This window comes from Miscanthus floridulus, chromosome 1 (assembly GCF_019320115.1).
Source record: "Miscanthus floridulus cultivar M001 chromosome 1, ASM1932011v1, whole genome shotgun sequence".
In the NCBI taxonomy this organism is placed as follows: Eukaryota; Viridiplantae; Streptophyta; class Magnoliopsida; order Poales; family Poaceae; genus Miscanthus; species Miscanthus floridulus.
In genome coordinates this window covers 34459569-34475284 of record NC_089580.1, presented here as the reverse complement: position 1 = coordinate 34475284, position 15716 = coordinate 34459569, and the positions used below count along the sequence as shown (strand labels likewise).

Below are 15716 nucleotides of genomic sequence, written 5' to 3'. Positions count from 1 at the left end.
CGCTCCAGGCGAATGTTCCGGTATCGATCTAGCTGCTTGAGCTTATAGCCCCCGCAATAGCCATCAATAACAAGCTCAAAGTCCTCAAAGCCCCACTTGGCAATGGCTGCAGTGACCCATTCATCAATGTTTTCATGCCAACACCCCAGCATTTGTAGCCTCAGCTTGTGGACGGGCCGGTGTTGGCGCATGTTCTTTGGGCCAGAAGAAATGTGTTCACCTGCTTAACATAGCGCCTCATGGCCCGTTCGAGGATGGCACCAAGAGGCCTGATCTTGGCCATCCAACGCTCATGCCGAGCCTTGATGGCATAGATGTCGGTCAGCTTGTGCATAAGTTCTCGGCGAAGGGAGGTGCCAATGATAGGTAGACCTCTTGATGAAGCATAATATTTTCCTGCAGTTTGGTGAAGCCACGTCACCCAGGGTCCACCTCTCTCGCGCGCCGCTCACCTGCAAACGCACCTGCGACGCTTGATCTTCTTCAGGCGTTCCTTGGTGCAAGCATCCCACCGCATGTTCATTTGCTGACCCCAAACGCATGATCTCTTGCGAACACAAATACGGAGTATGCCATAAATGCACCTACAACTGACGGAGGCATCCCGGCAGTCACCCTCCACCCAGGCACTTTAAGGCTCCCTTTGGTTCACGGGTGAAGCACAGGAATTTCATAGGATTGAGGATTCTTTTGGAATGACCACGGTTGATGCCTTTGGTTCACGGGAATGAAGCAAATGAAATCCATAGGAATACTGTGCCAACCCATGGAAACGGAGGAAACTTAACATCCAATCGGACCTCTTTTTTGTACGAAGACCGAGGCAACTCTCCTTGTTACTCGTATCAAAGACGGGCAACCGTCAATAGCAAGAATAAAGAAAGGTATAATGCTGATGACTAAGAAATTGGATTTCTATTACAAGCATATGTTCTTTCTTTCCGATGTTCCAAACAATCATTTCTATTCCTATCCTCTGCTTTTCAATCATCTGTTTTCCAACTGCAATCCTATTTTATCCCTACGTTTCTCCTATTCCTGTGTTTCTCCGATCCTTCGTTCCAAAGCAGCCCTAAAAACTGCAGAAGCTGGCGTGGGTGATGGTAGTGCGCGTGCGGTTTGCATGTCGCACGCAGTCGCTTCCCCAGGATGCCAAGACGCAGCTCTTCTCCACGGTCGACATGCGTGCGCCGTGCGCGTCTAGTCTTGCAGTCGGCCGCATGCTATTTCGACGATGCAGTGCGCACGCTCGAGGAGGCGCTGACTGGGCTACGTGACCTGCCATGCGTGATTGCTCGACGCTGGTGGACTACTAGAGCGGTAGAGCCTGGAGGGCACGGACACCATATGAATCTACCCAGGTGCGGCATCACGCGTGATCGTCCTCAACCTATCCAGGTGTGGCATCTCGTGCGATCATCCCTTCCGGTAAGCGGCAGTGAGGACCCGTCAGATTTGTATCCCAGCAACCTTTTATGCATTTTCATCATCGACGAAGCGAAACTGCATTCTTCTCATTTCTTAAGTTGTCAATGATTTGGTAGGATGACCATATGGAGTGATTTGACAGACTTAGACCCCGATCGTCAGATCAGCTATGGCATCTTGCCTTCCCCCGCTGCATTTTCTGTCCATTCTGCGACTGTGCACTATGCCTTTACGGGTGAGATTGATAGAGCTCGTTCGCTGGTCCGGAGGAGACCGGCTAGCCGGCTGGTTCTCCTCACGCGACACTGTTTATCAATATAGTTACTGTTTTTCCTCTCACAATAAACCAGTCGGAACAGTATTTTTCAGCCAAGTTTCATACCAGCGAACGGGGCTTCTTCCTTCCGGTCCCTCTCCCACTCCATATATGTGTCTATCAAAGGTTCAATTAAATGTATACATATTTTCTTCATAATTTCAATATTTCTCACGCCATAGATTCCTTCTCCTATGTAGTTTTACAAAATTCTGCAGCAACGCGTATGGTGTCATCTATAAGTTATTCGGCTGATGATGTGTGCGGCTGATAAATCGGCTGAAGCTGATTTATTGTAAGAGAAAAATACTACACCATAGCTGCATAGAGCCGGTGTACGTAAAAAATACTTCCGAAGTCGCTCCAGCTCTTTGCCAGTATTGGCTGACGCTTCGCAACCTGTCGCAGCGCCAGCACACATGCACGCGACGCCTCTATTGATTCGGGCACCCTATCCATTCAGAAACTCGACAGCCTGCAGGTAGCACCAACACAGTCACCGGTCTCCGCCGATTAGCAGCAGTGTGCGCGTGTGTGGCGTCCGGCCGTCCGCCCCTTCCGGTGCCGGCTGCTGCCGGTCTGTCGCACAGCACAGAGCACGCGACTGCTACGTGGAGTTATTACCAGTAGCGTGTCTGTGCATTACTACGAAACAACTAAATTTTTTTATACTAAAAACACAAGGATCGTATAATAAGATAACAATACTGTTAAATTAAATACCGACGTCAAAGTGACATTTAATTCAAAAAGCAAAGTTCATAAAATTAACACAGTCACGGAGAGCGCGACGTCGCAAGCTCACAACTCTACTGTATAGATTTTTTCGTGATACGGCTAAGATAATATTTTATACCGGCAGAAAGAATTCTACGATATCCATTTCTTTCATGCGCCAATAAATCCATGAATAAATTTCACTGCATCTCCGTATAATCATGTACACACAGGTTCGAGTATATATGTAAATAGGTTCGTGCCCGTACGTTGCTACGGGACAGCTAAACTTTTGTACTAAAAACACACGAATCGCACGATAAGATAACAATACCTTAAAAGTATATTACCGACGTTAAAGTGACATTTAATCTAAAAAGCTAAGTTCGTGAAATTTACACAGTCACAGAGAGCATAACATCGTAGGCTCACAAACTCTACTGTGTAGATCTTTCCGTGATGCGGCTAAGATCATTTTTATATCGACGGGAAGAGATTTCCGATATCTATTTCTTTCGTGCGCCAACAAATCCACGAATAAGTTCCACCACATCTCCATACCATCCTGTACACGGCGCTGTCAAGCGAATTAGCCACAACTTATATAATTAGTTTTATAATTAACTCATGTTTAGTCCTCCTAATTGATATCTAAAAATTCAATGTGACAGGAACTAAAGTTTAGTCCTGGGATCCAAACACTCCCTAACTCTTGACTCCTGCTGGCTGCTCATTTACATCATCATGCCTATGTGTCTGCACGTATATACTCTAATGCCAGAACATCTAAGATGGTCTTTATTGTCCACCATTTAAAAATATCATAACTTTAAAGTTGTCATTTATGTATGTTGTAGGATTGGGATGCTTTGCACTGATCCATAAGGGTGTCCATGAGAGTCGAAATTTTTGATGCCACTATGATGTCTAAGCTTACCAATCAGACAGAGACGAACTTTATTGTTAAAATATTTTCAACACCGCTTTCATATACTCTCTCTGTCCCAAAATAGAATTCATTATCGCTTCCTAAGAAGTCAACTTTTTTTTAACTTCGACCAATTATATATAAAAAGAATATTAATATTTATAATATATAATTAGTATCATTACATAGACCATTGAATATATTTTCATAATAAACTTATTTGGAGATATAAATGTTGTACGTATTTTTTATAAACCTAGTTAAAGTTGAGAAAGTTTGACCTACACACATCCCATAATGACTTATATTTTGGGACAGAGGAAGTATATGCTAATAGGAGTAGTCAACTGAAAGTCGTGATGAACATAACAATACTTTCATATTATATGCTAATTGGAGCACGAAGAAACGCAGGAGAATGGACCTATATACGAATGGTGGGAATATTCGTTTAGGAAATTACAGAAGGTTCACCAATCTCACCATGTATAACCTGCACATCTTTTATTTGGCACCACTGATGTTCTCAAGGAGCAGCCACTTTTTAATTTTAGGTCTGCATGCTGGAAACACTAAATTTAAGGGACAACCTCATTGAGTCGTCTTGCTTGATCTTTGCCAATTGTTTCCTTCCATGTATGATTATTGTTTCCTTTCATGCATGTAGCCTCAGATGATCGATTTGTTTCCTTCAAAGCAGGCGGGGGATCGTAGGGATGGTAGTTTTTTTTCTATCGCGCGGGGTATCGCATGGCCGGAAGGGAGGAGTCTTGCTTGATCTTTGCCAATTGTTTCCTTCCATGCATGTGGCCTCAGGTGATCGATTTGTTTCCTTCAAAGTAGGCGGGGATCGCAGGGATGGCAATTTCTTTTTCTATCGTGCGGGGTATCGCATGGCCGGAAGGGAGGAGCGACAAAAAAAAGTCGCACAAAAAAATAATCTTACTTTTAGTCTTTTTAGTTGTAGAAGATTGAGGGAGGTGCTACAACATATCACCAATAATTTGCCCCAATAAATGAGACCTAAATGTAAGTTACAATTTAGTTATTTATTTTTTCTTTCTCTTTTCGTTCCCCTCCCGTCGGTTCTTCTTTCCGCATCGCAAGTTCACGACTTGCCCGACGCGCGCGTGGATGGTGCGGGCTAGGGCCATCCCCACGTTGTCCTTGTCGTCCGACCCTCCTCTGCCGCTGTAGCTGTCGGCGTCGGCACCACCCATGGCACGACGGCCAGGGTGAGGTCAGACTCAGAGCCTCGGTCCCGGGCGACGCCGACGAGTAGCTTCCGTACCATCTTGCTGTCTGCCTCCCGGAGCATGGCGCGGATCCGATCCGCGCGGAGACGTGGGGCGTCAATCTGGATGCCGCCGCCGCCGTTCGCTACGGCTGCATCTTGGTGTCACGATAGGAGAGCGAGAACCCGAAGGAGCTGTCGTCGGCGGTGGGGAAGCTAGGGCGGCGGCCATGGCTTGTCCAGCATGCGATGGCTGCGATGGAGGCAGAGATGGGGAAGCTGGCTGCGATGGCTGACGGGGAACCTTGCGCTAGCCATGGCTGCGATGGAGACAAAGAGGAGCGAGGGGAGGAAGATGACAGTTGGGAGTGGGTCACAACTTTTGAGAAAGATGCAACTCCCCCTCTATTCGAGCGGAGATGAGGTGTGGCCACAAAAAAGGAGGTTATTGGGAGACCACTGAAGAAGAAAAAATGACCCATCTTCCCTAATATGACAGTTTTATGGGAATGAGGGGTGGGATTGAGGGATTGCTAGAGATGCTCTTATAAATTGCGCAAAGTAGAGTGGTCGTGTTTGTTGCGGACTTGTCGTTGCCACATTGCTGAATCAACTATTTTATTTCTAAAAAATATTGCATGTATAATTATTTGTGCATCAGGAGATTAGTCAGATAAGTAGATCACTTGTCACTAGATTAGAGACTGGTTTGCAGTTTGCCCGACATTAGTATTAGAAGATAATAATTATTTGTATTTCATTTGAAGGATTTATATTGTAATTTGTCATCGTTCCTTGTTTAATCTTTAAATTTAAGGCTTAGTATGCTATTTAATGCGTGTTTTTTTTATCGAATCGGATTATGGTTGTACCGAGTTAAAAATAGTTTTACCAAATTAGATAAGAAAATTTTTATGCGACATACCTTGAGTAGTAATAAAATGAGTAAAGTACACCAGCGGTCCCTAAACTTGTACCACTGTGTCATCCCGGTCCCTAAATTCGTAAATCGACCGTTTAGGTCCTCAAACTTGTTCATTTGTGTCATCTCAGTCCCTAAACTTGTTCGGCTGTGTCATCCTAGTCCCTAAACTTGCAAATCACCCGCTTAGATCATCAAACTTGTTCAGTTGTGTCATCCCGGTCCCTAAATTTGGTTTTGAGTCTCATCTAGGTCAATACAGGGTGATCTAAAAACTTTATATCAAAAAATAATTTATAACTTTTTCATATGAACTTAAATGAAGACAAACTTTATATCAAAATTGAAGCCCTCGACGCGATCTACGATTTTGTAGTTGAAAAGTTTTTGAATTAAAACTGTTTAGGGTCCCAAAATATTATTGTATGTTTATAGATTTTGAAATTTTAAATTAAATTTTGGGACACTAAATGACTTCAAACAAAAAACTTTTCAACTACAAAGTTATAGATCGTATTGAGAACTATAACTTTCATATAGACCATATCAATATCCAAGATTGTTTGATAATTTTAAATTTTAAATTTCAATATTTTGGATTTTGAAATTTAAAATTTAAAATTATCAAACAATCTTGGATATTGATATGGTCTATATGAAAGTTATAGTTCTCAATACGATCTACAACTTTGTAGTTGATTTTTTTTGTTTGAAGTAATTTAGTGTCCCAAAATTTAATTTTAAATTTTAAATTTCAAAATCTATAAACATACAATAATATTTTGGGACCCTAAACAGTTTTAATTCAAAAACTTTTCAACTACAAAGTCGTAGATCGCGTCGAGGACTTCAATTTTAATATAAAGTTTGTCTGTATTCGAGTTTATATGAAAAAATTATGAATTATTTTTTGATATAAAGTTTTTAGATCACCCTGTTTTGACCCCGATGAGACTCAAAACCAAGTTTAGGGACCGGGATGACACAACTGAACAAGTTTGAGGACATAAACGTGTGATTTGCAAGTTTAGGGACCAGGATGACACAGCCGAACAAGTTTAGGGACCGAGATGACATAGATGAATAAATTTGAGGACCTAAATAGTCGCTTTACGAATTTAAGGATTGAGACGATACAACGGTGCATGTTTAGGGAGCGCTGGTGCTTTCTACTCTAATAAAATCGTAGTTCGGCACTTCGGCCAATGGATGTGGCTGCTCACCGGCCGCTGTCCGCCCTATGTTTGGAGGAGGCGATGATCGTTGTCAGGGCTCGAAGTAGGCACGTGCCCAGTGGGCCCTTTTTGCCCTCCAAGACGAACTCCACTTTCCCCCACCTCTAAAAGCCCATCCAGCCCACCGGCCCAGGCCCACAACCTCGTCGTCGAAAAGGAAAATTCCAAACGGTACCAAACCCCTCGCCGCGCGATTCATCACTACTATAACGCGCACGCGCTCTCTCCACTCGTTTCCCTCGCTCCCCTTTCCATTCTTTCTTTTTTTTCCCACGGTCGCGGGCGGCTCCACCTCTCCCCTCACACTTACCATACCACCCAACCCCTGCCTGCTGGCCTGCTCCGCCTCGTTAGGGTTTCTCTGAGTTTTTGGACCGCGCCGCCAGGCTCCCCGCGTCCGCCGGATCGACACCATGGCCGCCGTCGCGCCCGCTGCCGTACGTATCCTTGAGAACCACCCTTGGCAGCTCCACCCTTCCCCTGATTTGGTTGCGTTTTTTTTTGGGCGATTTTCCGTGATTTTTTTGGACCAGCGAATAGCTTGGTTTCTTAGCCGCAGGCGATTTGTTGGTGAAAGCACAGGATTATGAACTTTTTTTGGCGTTTTCGTGTGGATTACAAGCGCCGACTGTGGAGTGTGTGGTGTTCTAGTTTTTGTTGTGAATTTTGTTCTGCGCTGCTGTTCCTCGATCCTAGTTTTAGCTCCGTGGTTTAGAATTCCCTGCTGAATCCGTGATCTTCTGGTCTGTGTATTTGGAAGCTCCTGGATCAGAGTTTTCCCTTGACTTGATTTGCTCCAGATGTTGCGGATTTACTGCAGACGCTGTCCCTGGTGGATCCCAAGAGCGAAGGCGGCAAGGGCCCAGAGACGAAGGACAAGGTATGTTCCGCTTGCCTCCCCGTGCAATTAGCGAATCAGGCTGTGGCGCTACAGCAGCACTCCAGAGTCTGAGTTTTGAATCCCTTTCGCAGGCGTCGGGAGGGCTGAATGGTGTGTCCAAGGGTGAGGTGGTGTCTCTGAACCCTCCAGCGTCCTCAGCGGAGCCATGGGCGCAGCAGGATTACAAGGATGCTGCCACGTACTATGGTGCCTACCCTGGAGCTTACTACTGTGGAGGTGAAGCAGCGCTGTTTATTAGTCTGTTAATATGCCTGTTTCTAGTGGATTAGCAGTAGAAACTGCAACTGCGTAGTTACATGTTGATGCCGAACTCGGAGCACTTACCTTTAACTCTGTCTTTGCAGGTTGGGGTGATTATTCCGTCTACGTGAGCCAGGATGGAGGGGACACACTTTCCCCTGTGAGTACTCATCCCCTTCTTCACATCTCATTAAGCTTGTAGACACTCCTCTCCATAGTTCAATACATTGTCCACCCCATTAAAGTTGGACACAACAAATGGAAGTCACGCTCACAATTTTAGTCTGTACAAAGTGTACTTGGATTAATTGGTCTTGTTTGTTTCTCCTCAGGGTGTTTATGGGGACATGTACTGCTATCCTCATTATGGTATTGCTGATGGTCAGATTTATGGATCACAGCATTACCAGTACCCATCCACATACTACCAGCCAAAGACTACTGCCAGCAAACCAGCATACAAGGCTAAAACTGGCAAATCATCTCCTTCGGTACAAGAAGATGTTTCTACTGCGACTGCTGCTGATCAGCAGCCTGTCTTGTTGGATTCCTCCAAAACCACTCTGAAAAGCATTGATGGTGTAAAAGGTCTGAAGAAGGAAACTTTGCCTCTGAAACCAAATGGCCGTTTTGGTAATTACCAGAATCAAGGTAGCAAAACAGCTTACCCATGGTCTGGTGGCTGTACCTCTTTAGAAAAGCATCCGAAATTCTCGGGTGGGAGTCCTACATCGACAGTCTCTAATAATAATAAGGTATAGCCAGAATATGAAAGTGCATGGACTTTGTCATTTATTATTGAGCTTACTCCACAAATTGTGTTACTGAATAGTGAATACTGATCGTTGATAATGATCCATGTACCACATGACTGTATTGTTTGTTGTAACCTGTCAAAGGACATCTTTATCAAATTTCTGTTCTGTCTAGACCTAATGATTAGTATCTGGGAAAGAAAGATAGATAAACCAGCACTACAATTTTTTGCGTTATAATCAACTTATTGATAGGTTTTGTGTTATTTTGGGGCAATGTAAGCTATGTTCAGTTGCATTTTTAAGTGAAATGTACATACCCTGCATACTTTCTTAGTTTGCTGTATGGGCATCAACTGCTTCTGAACATGGGCATTCTTGCAGGGCTTGCATGGGCAGAACTCTTCGATGGGGCTACCATCTGCTGGGTTCATGAGTTCAATGTACTCTGGTAGTGGAATGTACAACACAAACACTTATGCACCTAGCTTTTGGTATGGTTCTCATGTCTATGGTCCTGGGCTGTATGGTGGGTGTAATGCGTTTTCGAATGGGAAGTACAGGCCAAGAGGAAAAACCTACGGATCTTATGGTTTTGGCAATGAAAACTTGGATGGTTTAGATGAGTTGAAGCGTGGACCAAGAAGTAGTCTGTTTAAAAACCAACAGGGTTCTGGAGCAGCTGTTGATGCAAAAGGACAGGAGCCTCCCAGCAGTGATGGCTCTAATGCTGTTAAGCAGGAACAGTACAACCTTGCTGATTTTGGTGAGACCTACTCAGATGCCAATTTTTTTATTATTAAATCGTACAGTGAGGATGATGTCCACAAGAGCATTAAGTACAATGTTTGGGCAAGCACCCCTAGTGGAAATAAAAAGCTGGATGCTGCTTATCAAGAGGCTAAGGAAAAATCAAGCAGTTGTCCTGTGTTCCTGTTGTTTTCTGTAAGTCTGATCCTTGTCCTCTATTAAAGAGCCTTTTTTCCCCTTCTGTGAACATGTGTGTAAGGTTGGATGTTGATGTTACTTGTCTTCCTCGATTTTTCAGGTTAACACCAGCGGACAGTTTGTTGGTCTGGCTGAGATGGTGGGCCGGGTTGATTTTAACAAGACAGTTGAATACTGGCAGCAGGACAAGTGGACTGGTTGCTTTCCTGTCAAGTGGCACATTGTGAAGGACATTCCTAACAGCTCGTTGAAGCACATCATTCTTGAGTATAATGAAAACAAACCAGTTACAAACAGCAGAGATACGCAGGAGGTGAGTTAAGTTGCTTTCAGTTTTCTCTTGTTTTGTCAGTTTTCTCCACTGATTGTTGATGGTAACACATTGTAGCAGAAATTCTTGGTATGCATGAATCAGGAAGCCAGCACTCTCTTAAGAGAAATGGAAAATTGCCCTTCAGATTTTTATGTCTCTTTTAATGTCACGGTAGCTAAGTTTTCCCATACTTTTTTATGGTGTCTGCAGGTTAAGCTTGACCAAGGCCTTCAGGTTTTAAAGATTTTCAAGGATCATGTCTGCAAGACATCCATCTTGGATGACTTTAGCTTTTATGATGACCGTGAAAAGATAATGCAGGAGAAGAAATCAAAGCGTCAGCATCCAGTTGAGGTGTGTGAGTGACTACCAATCTACTTTGTGTATTGAGCCCTCTTCTACTGCAGTTGTATGAATGCTAGCACTTGCAGTTTCCCTTGTTAACCTGAGAACTATGAAAATCTAGCTTCTGTTCCCTAATATTTCCTTTGAACATGTACAAGTTCATAGCCTTGTTGCTGCGGGTTATATGCAGCAATGGAGGTTCGGTAGAATTGGTTTTAGCATTTTTCCTATTATAAGCTCATGTGGATTGGCAATTTGGCACTATTCAGCCCGTTTCATGGTATCCATCAGTAGTGTTTACCCTTATTTGGATGTTGAGAAACTGCCATTTTTCACCCTGCAGGTCATGAATAGAAAGTTGGCAGCCACCAACATTGCTGAAAATCAAGCTACTGATGGGAAGCAGAGCCTGCAGAAACCTGAGGCCATAGGGGAACAAAACGCTGTGGTGGAGAATGATGTGGAGGCAGTAGCTGTTAATGGTGTCGCCCCAGAAGACATTAAGCCAATAACTGAAGAGGCGGCTGTTGCAAATGGCTGTTAATTTTCACTGCATGCCATCAGCTATTGGAGCCTGGTCCAAGGAGACACCTTTTGTGCCGCAGAAGCTGCTGGTGTTCAAGTCATTCAAGATTCTGCTATGTTTTTTTTCTCTTTGTTTTCCTTTGCAATGCTGCTTGGTTGCAGAAGGGTGCAGTCTAAGGCGATTCTGTATCCTGTTAGGTTTCTCGTGTTGGTTTCTCCGATGTACCATTTTCACAGTGGTTGGTTGCATTGTCATCTAAGGTGGTTAGATAGATATTAGCTGTTCTTATTCCATCGAGTTCTGTCATTTGTCTTGTCGTTTGGAGTTGTACCTAGGCGTGGAGATGTGAAAGGCCCTGGTTCATGGGCTCATGGCATTGGATTAGATGAACTGAATTGGAGCTCCAATTCAAACACATGTGGAAATAGAAATGAGGTCCAGTTGTGGATTTTGAAGCGAATGATAATGGTTTTGATCTTTTGGGCTAGGTGTTATCTGAATTTTGAAAACACCGATCTTTTTCTGTCATACATGTTACAGCGCGCTGGCCTTTGAACCAGTATCCATATTCGATTCTGGCATGTGTACATACTGTTGCAATTGCTGCCATGCTAATATTCACAGATATCACTTCAGGGTTTGTGCTTTACTTATGGCAAGACGAATAATCAAATTCATTCAAAAGCGCAGCAAAAAGGGTCCAATACAAATAATGCAATTTATATTATTATATCATAGTTTCACAGCAACAATACAGCAGGCATTACAATTTACAACCTGTGTTGGGAAGAACAATTAGACAGTTAGTTTTACATGCACACAACGGTAGAAGTAAACTTCAAAGTCACGCACACAGCACCGGCGACGGTGATGACTGATGACACTTCTTTCTTTGGCAGCTACATACGCACACAGCACCGGCGACGGTGATGACTGATGACACTTCTTTCTTTGGCAGCTACATCTTGGTGAACCATGGGTGCTTGAGCGCGGCAGCTGCCGTGAGCCGCTTGTCGGGGTTGCAAGTGAGCAGCCCGCTGAGTACCTGGAATCCTTCCTCGGACAGCTTCGTCTTCGGGAACACCTCGCGCAGTAGGTTGCGTTGCTTCACGTATATCACGGCCTGGACCTGGGTGGCGAACGGTGTGGACGAGAACCACGGCCACGTCGTTTCATCTGGCACGCCGAGGACGTCGAAGATCGCGGCGAGCTGGTCTGCTGCATTAGAGCGCACGAACAGTGGGGACCCATTGATGAGCTCCGCCATCACGCAGCCGAGCGACCAGGTGTCAACGAGGGCGTCGTAGTCGGGCTTCCCCAGCAGCATCTCGGGCGCCATGTACCACAGCGTGCCGGCGGGCTCGTACGGCAGCGGCTCGTCCATGCGCATGGCGAGCCCAAAGTCGCAGATCTTGACGGTGGTGCCTTCGCCGCCGACGAGGATGTTTTCGGGCTTGATGTCCCGGTGGATGACGTGGGCGTTGTGCATCTTCTTGGCGCCCGTGAGTAGCTGCCACATGACGGCGCGCACGATCGCCTCGGGTGGCGGCGGCATCCCAGCGCAGCGGCTTTGGTGGAGGAGGTCGTTGAGGCTCGGACCGACACACTCCATGACGAGGCAGCAGAGGTCCATGGTGGCCGGGTTGCGAGCGAGGCCGTGGAAGCCGACGACGAACGGGTTGTCACGGCCGCTCGCCTCCAGTAACCACGCCTCCCGCAGCAGCGCCATCTGGCTGCAGAAGTCCCCGGCGGCGAGGCGCTTGATGGCGACGGTCTGGCCGGTGGCGCGGTGGCGCGCCATGACGACGGCGCCGAAGGCGCCCATCCCGAGGCAGCAGGTCTCCTCGTAGTCATCGGTGGTGCCGATGGTTGTCCGCGCCCGGTTGTTGCGGGTCGGTCGCGCGGCGCCGGGGTCGCGGACGGCGGTGGCTGCTGCCTCGACGCAGGCGGCCATTTGGGCGTGTGGATGATTCCGCGGACTGCTTGCTGGTGGCGGGGGCAGGATCGCGGGAGGTGGGGGCCGGGAGAGGCGGCTGGAAGTTGGTGATGAGGATGCGAGCCACGCGCAGGTAGCGGCGGCAGTTATATACAGCGAAGTGAGTCCGACTCCGATTTTTCGAATTCGACTCGGTTCCGCATCCGTATGTACACCGGAGGTGTGTATGAGCGAAAACGAAATGCATCAGAAATTCATGCGTTGAACACACGCACGGGTCCTATAATTTTTATTACACCATGCACTCGATCAGGATGGCGTATACCGACCGTATAGCAGTGGAACAAGCTCCGGAGTCCGGATCGACGTCAGTCCCGTACAAGGGCTCGATCGACGCAGAATTGAAAATACGATGACCAGCTACTCCGGCATGGAGGGCTTGCATTGCATTGCCTCCATCACCAATTCACCAGTTGGAGAGAGCGCGCCGAGAGAACTGAGGCTGAGACGGCGCCGGCGTGGCGGCCGGAAGAATGGTGACGTTGAGCTTCATGCCAAGCTGGCAGTGGCTGCCCACCGTGCAGATGAACCACCTCCGGCCCGGCTTGTCGAGGCTGAGCTGGTCGTCGCCGGAGTTCCAGACGGAGGTGGCCGCCGCCCGCCGCCCGCCGACTTGTTGCACGCCTTGAAGTCCGGCCCGCTCACCTCCGCCACGCAGGCCGGCTCTACAAATTTAAGGGCCCTTGGGCAACGATAAGGACATGTTGAACTATGTAAAGACCAAATAATAAAAAAATATTTGCAGTATATATTTAGTTTGTATAAAAGATAATAATAGTACAACAAGAAAATTAAAAGAACAATAATTGTTATGATTACCTCAAATAAAAATATAATGCTTCAGTGTCTTGTAAAAAACCGTCTTTAGCTATTTATTGATGTAAAATCTTTAAGAACAATATAAAGATCAATGTGGTCTAAAACATTCTTTTCAATATTTTACTTTTCTGAGCGCCCGACAAATACATCTTAGGCAGCATCTAATAAGTATCTAAATAAATACATTGAATTAGAACTTTACCTCTGTACAAGTAAAGCGCATACACAAAACAATTAAACAAATAATAAAAAATAGGCTTCAATACGGTAATGTCTCTGGCGCTAGCTTCCAGAGGTCCAAGTAAAATATTGGAAATTGGAAAATACTAATCGGTCATGGGTATTGGCATGTTGGGGTTGCTTACTGTGATCGCATCTGCTGTTCGCCGTCCTTGCATGCAGTTGCAGCTCGCGCCGTCGCGGCACCACGGTGGTGTGCCGGTGTGTGGTGCGCCAGCGAGTCGACGACCACGTCAGGTGAGTCGGCGTCTCCACGCAAAAATAGCGCGTCCACGTCGATGAGCAAGAACAGGAAGCGCTGGCGCCGACGGAAAACAAACGCTAGCTCTTCGCTCGATCCGCGGCCTGCGCGGCAGAATAGAAATAGATAAGTATGGTACGGCATGGGCTGATGTTTGTTCAACATTTGAAAGCTTATGTCAAATAAGAAATTATATCTACTAATTACCTATATGCTCTTGGCCCCCTAGCTCCTTGGGCCCCCGGCGGTCGCACCGGCTGCCCTCCCCCTAGAGCCAGGCTTGCCGCCACGTTGTGGGAGCTGGAGGCGTACTTGAATGATGCAAATTAAAAGTGTCTCCAGATTAGAGAGCGAGGCCTATGCTGCGAGTACCAAGTGTGTCGCCGACTGTGAACTGCTTGCTCTCGGCCCAGGCGGCGTAGTCGAACCCGAGTGTCCAGCCATGGTCGTCGCCCACGCCCACGACGTGATCTGTGGCAGAGGCGAGCGTGGGCAGGAAGACAAGGGCCATCGAGGCGGCCACTGCAGCCAGCATTTGCTTGGAAGCCATGGAGACGGATGCCTGCCGGACACTTTCTTTTTCCTTGGCAGTGGTTATGCGATGCCCTGAGTTCAGAAGCACAAATTCAGTGCATTCTTATATAGAGGACGAGTTCCCAGGATGTTGGAGAATCGGTCAGTGCTGCACTGCTGCGACGGGCTCCAAAAAGCAGGCTCAGGGCGGCAGCAGTCATGGGCCAAATCAAACATTTGTAGTTTGTTGGACATGTTCATGCCCTCTACATTCTACAACTCTTTGTGTTTCCATGCCCTTGTCCTTAGCTTATACAACTGTAGTGAAGTGGAAACTTAGCATCGGAATAACCGATGCTAAAAAAACAACGGTAATGCTCACGGGCAGACGTTCGTCCGATTGGACGTCGCCTTCCTAGGCCTGCGCGGCCCACCCGGCCTGCCATCTCCTCTTTACGTCTCCCACATCTCTCTCTAAATATGTACCCACATGCTCGCCCATTGCATGCTTCACAGCGTCGTGCGGTCATCCGTCCGCTTCACTCCGCATTAGACGCTGTAGCCATCTCCTCGTACGCGCCCTACCCTGTGTTGTTCGCTTGTCGTTCCTGACTGTCGTGCGTGCCCACCCGTGCCTCTCGCTCCTTGCTCCCACAGGCCCACCCGCGCCGCTCGCTCCTGCACATCGGGCGCACCGCCCACCTCTGCTGATGCTCGTGGTGCCATCGCGCGCCTTAGGTCGGTCCCTGGCCTAGCCAAGGGCACCAATGAGCGTGGCCCGTGTGGTGGTGCTCGTGGCCCGAGGCTGGATTCAACCGACCCTGACCTCTTCTCCCATATGTTGTAGTATGTTTCAAGTGTTTCATATATTTCAGATATATGTTGCAAGTGTTTCGTATGGTTGTTGCATAAGTAGATCGGGATGTTGCATATGTTGTAAGTGTTTCAAAGGCACGTTGCAAGCGTTTGTTCAAAAATGTTTAATCTGTTTCTGACGTATGTTGCAAGCGCTTTTGATCTGGATGTTGCACATGTTTCACACCTATGTTACAAGAGTATGTTTGAAATGTTTCAGCTGTTTCAGTCTTATGTTGCAATA

General features: G+C 46.6%; 2 protein-coding genes and 1 pseudogene across 2 annotated transcripts; 1 reads left to right on the top strand and 2 right to left on the bottom strand.

The window, feature by feature from the left end:
• The first annotated feature begins 7046 nt into the window (after positions 1 to 7046).
• On the top strand, positions 7047 to 11287 carry LOC136478261 (YTH domain-containing protein ECT3-like). Its single transcript, XM_066476631.1, has 9 exons — positions 7047 to 7221; positions 7581 to 7660; positions 7753 to 7897; positions 8026 to 8081; positions 8254 to 8676; positions 9061 to 9621; positions 9725 to 9937; positions 10148 to 10291; positions 10626 to 11287. Exons 1-9 carry the CDS (start codon positions 7194 to 7196, stop codon positions 10824 to 10826), a joined length of 1851 nt encoding a protein of 616 aa, XP_066332728.1. The 5' UTR covers positions 7047 to 7193; the 3' UTR covers positions 10827 to 11287.
• A 358-nt stretch (positions 11288 to 11645) lies between these two features.
• LOC136478253 (putative cyclin-dependent kinase F-2) lies at positions 11646 to 12762 on the bottom strand. The gene has a single exon (XM_066476619.1). It carries the CDS (start codon positions 12760 to 12762, stop codon positions 11767 to 11769), a length of 996 nt encoding a protein of 331 aa, XP_066332716.1. The 3' UTR covers positions 11646 to 11766.
• Positions 12763 to 13210: 448 nt separating this feature from the next.
• Positions 13211 to 14654, bottom strand: LOC136454436 (uncharacterized; annotated as a pseudogene).
• Positions 14655 to 15716: the final 1062 nt, after the last annotated feature.

What these genes read in the sequence shown, in the direction of transcription:
- LOC136478261 (XM_066476631.1), top strand. Translation starts at nt 7,194, where the DNA reads ATGGCCGCCGTCGCGCCCGCTGCCGTAC. An exon ending in TGGAGCTTACTACTGTGGAG is followed by an intron (nt 7,898 to 8,025) that starts GTGAAGCAGCGC and finishes CTGTCTTTGCAG; the next exon opens with GTTGGGGTGATTATTCCGTC. An exon ending in AGCGTCAGCATCCAGTTGAG is followed by an intron (nt 10,292 to 10,625) that starts GTGTGTGAGTGA and finishes TTCACCCTGCAG; the next exon opens with GTCATGAATAGAAAGTTGGC.
- LOC136478253 (XM_066476619.1), bottom strand. Translation starts at nt 12,762, where the DNA reads ATGGCCGCCTGCGTCGAGGCAGCAGCCACCGCCGTCCGCGACCCCGGC.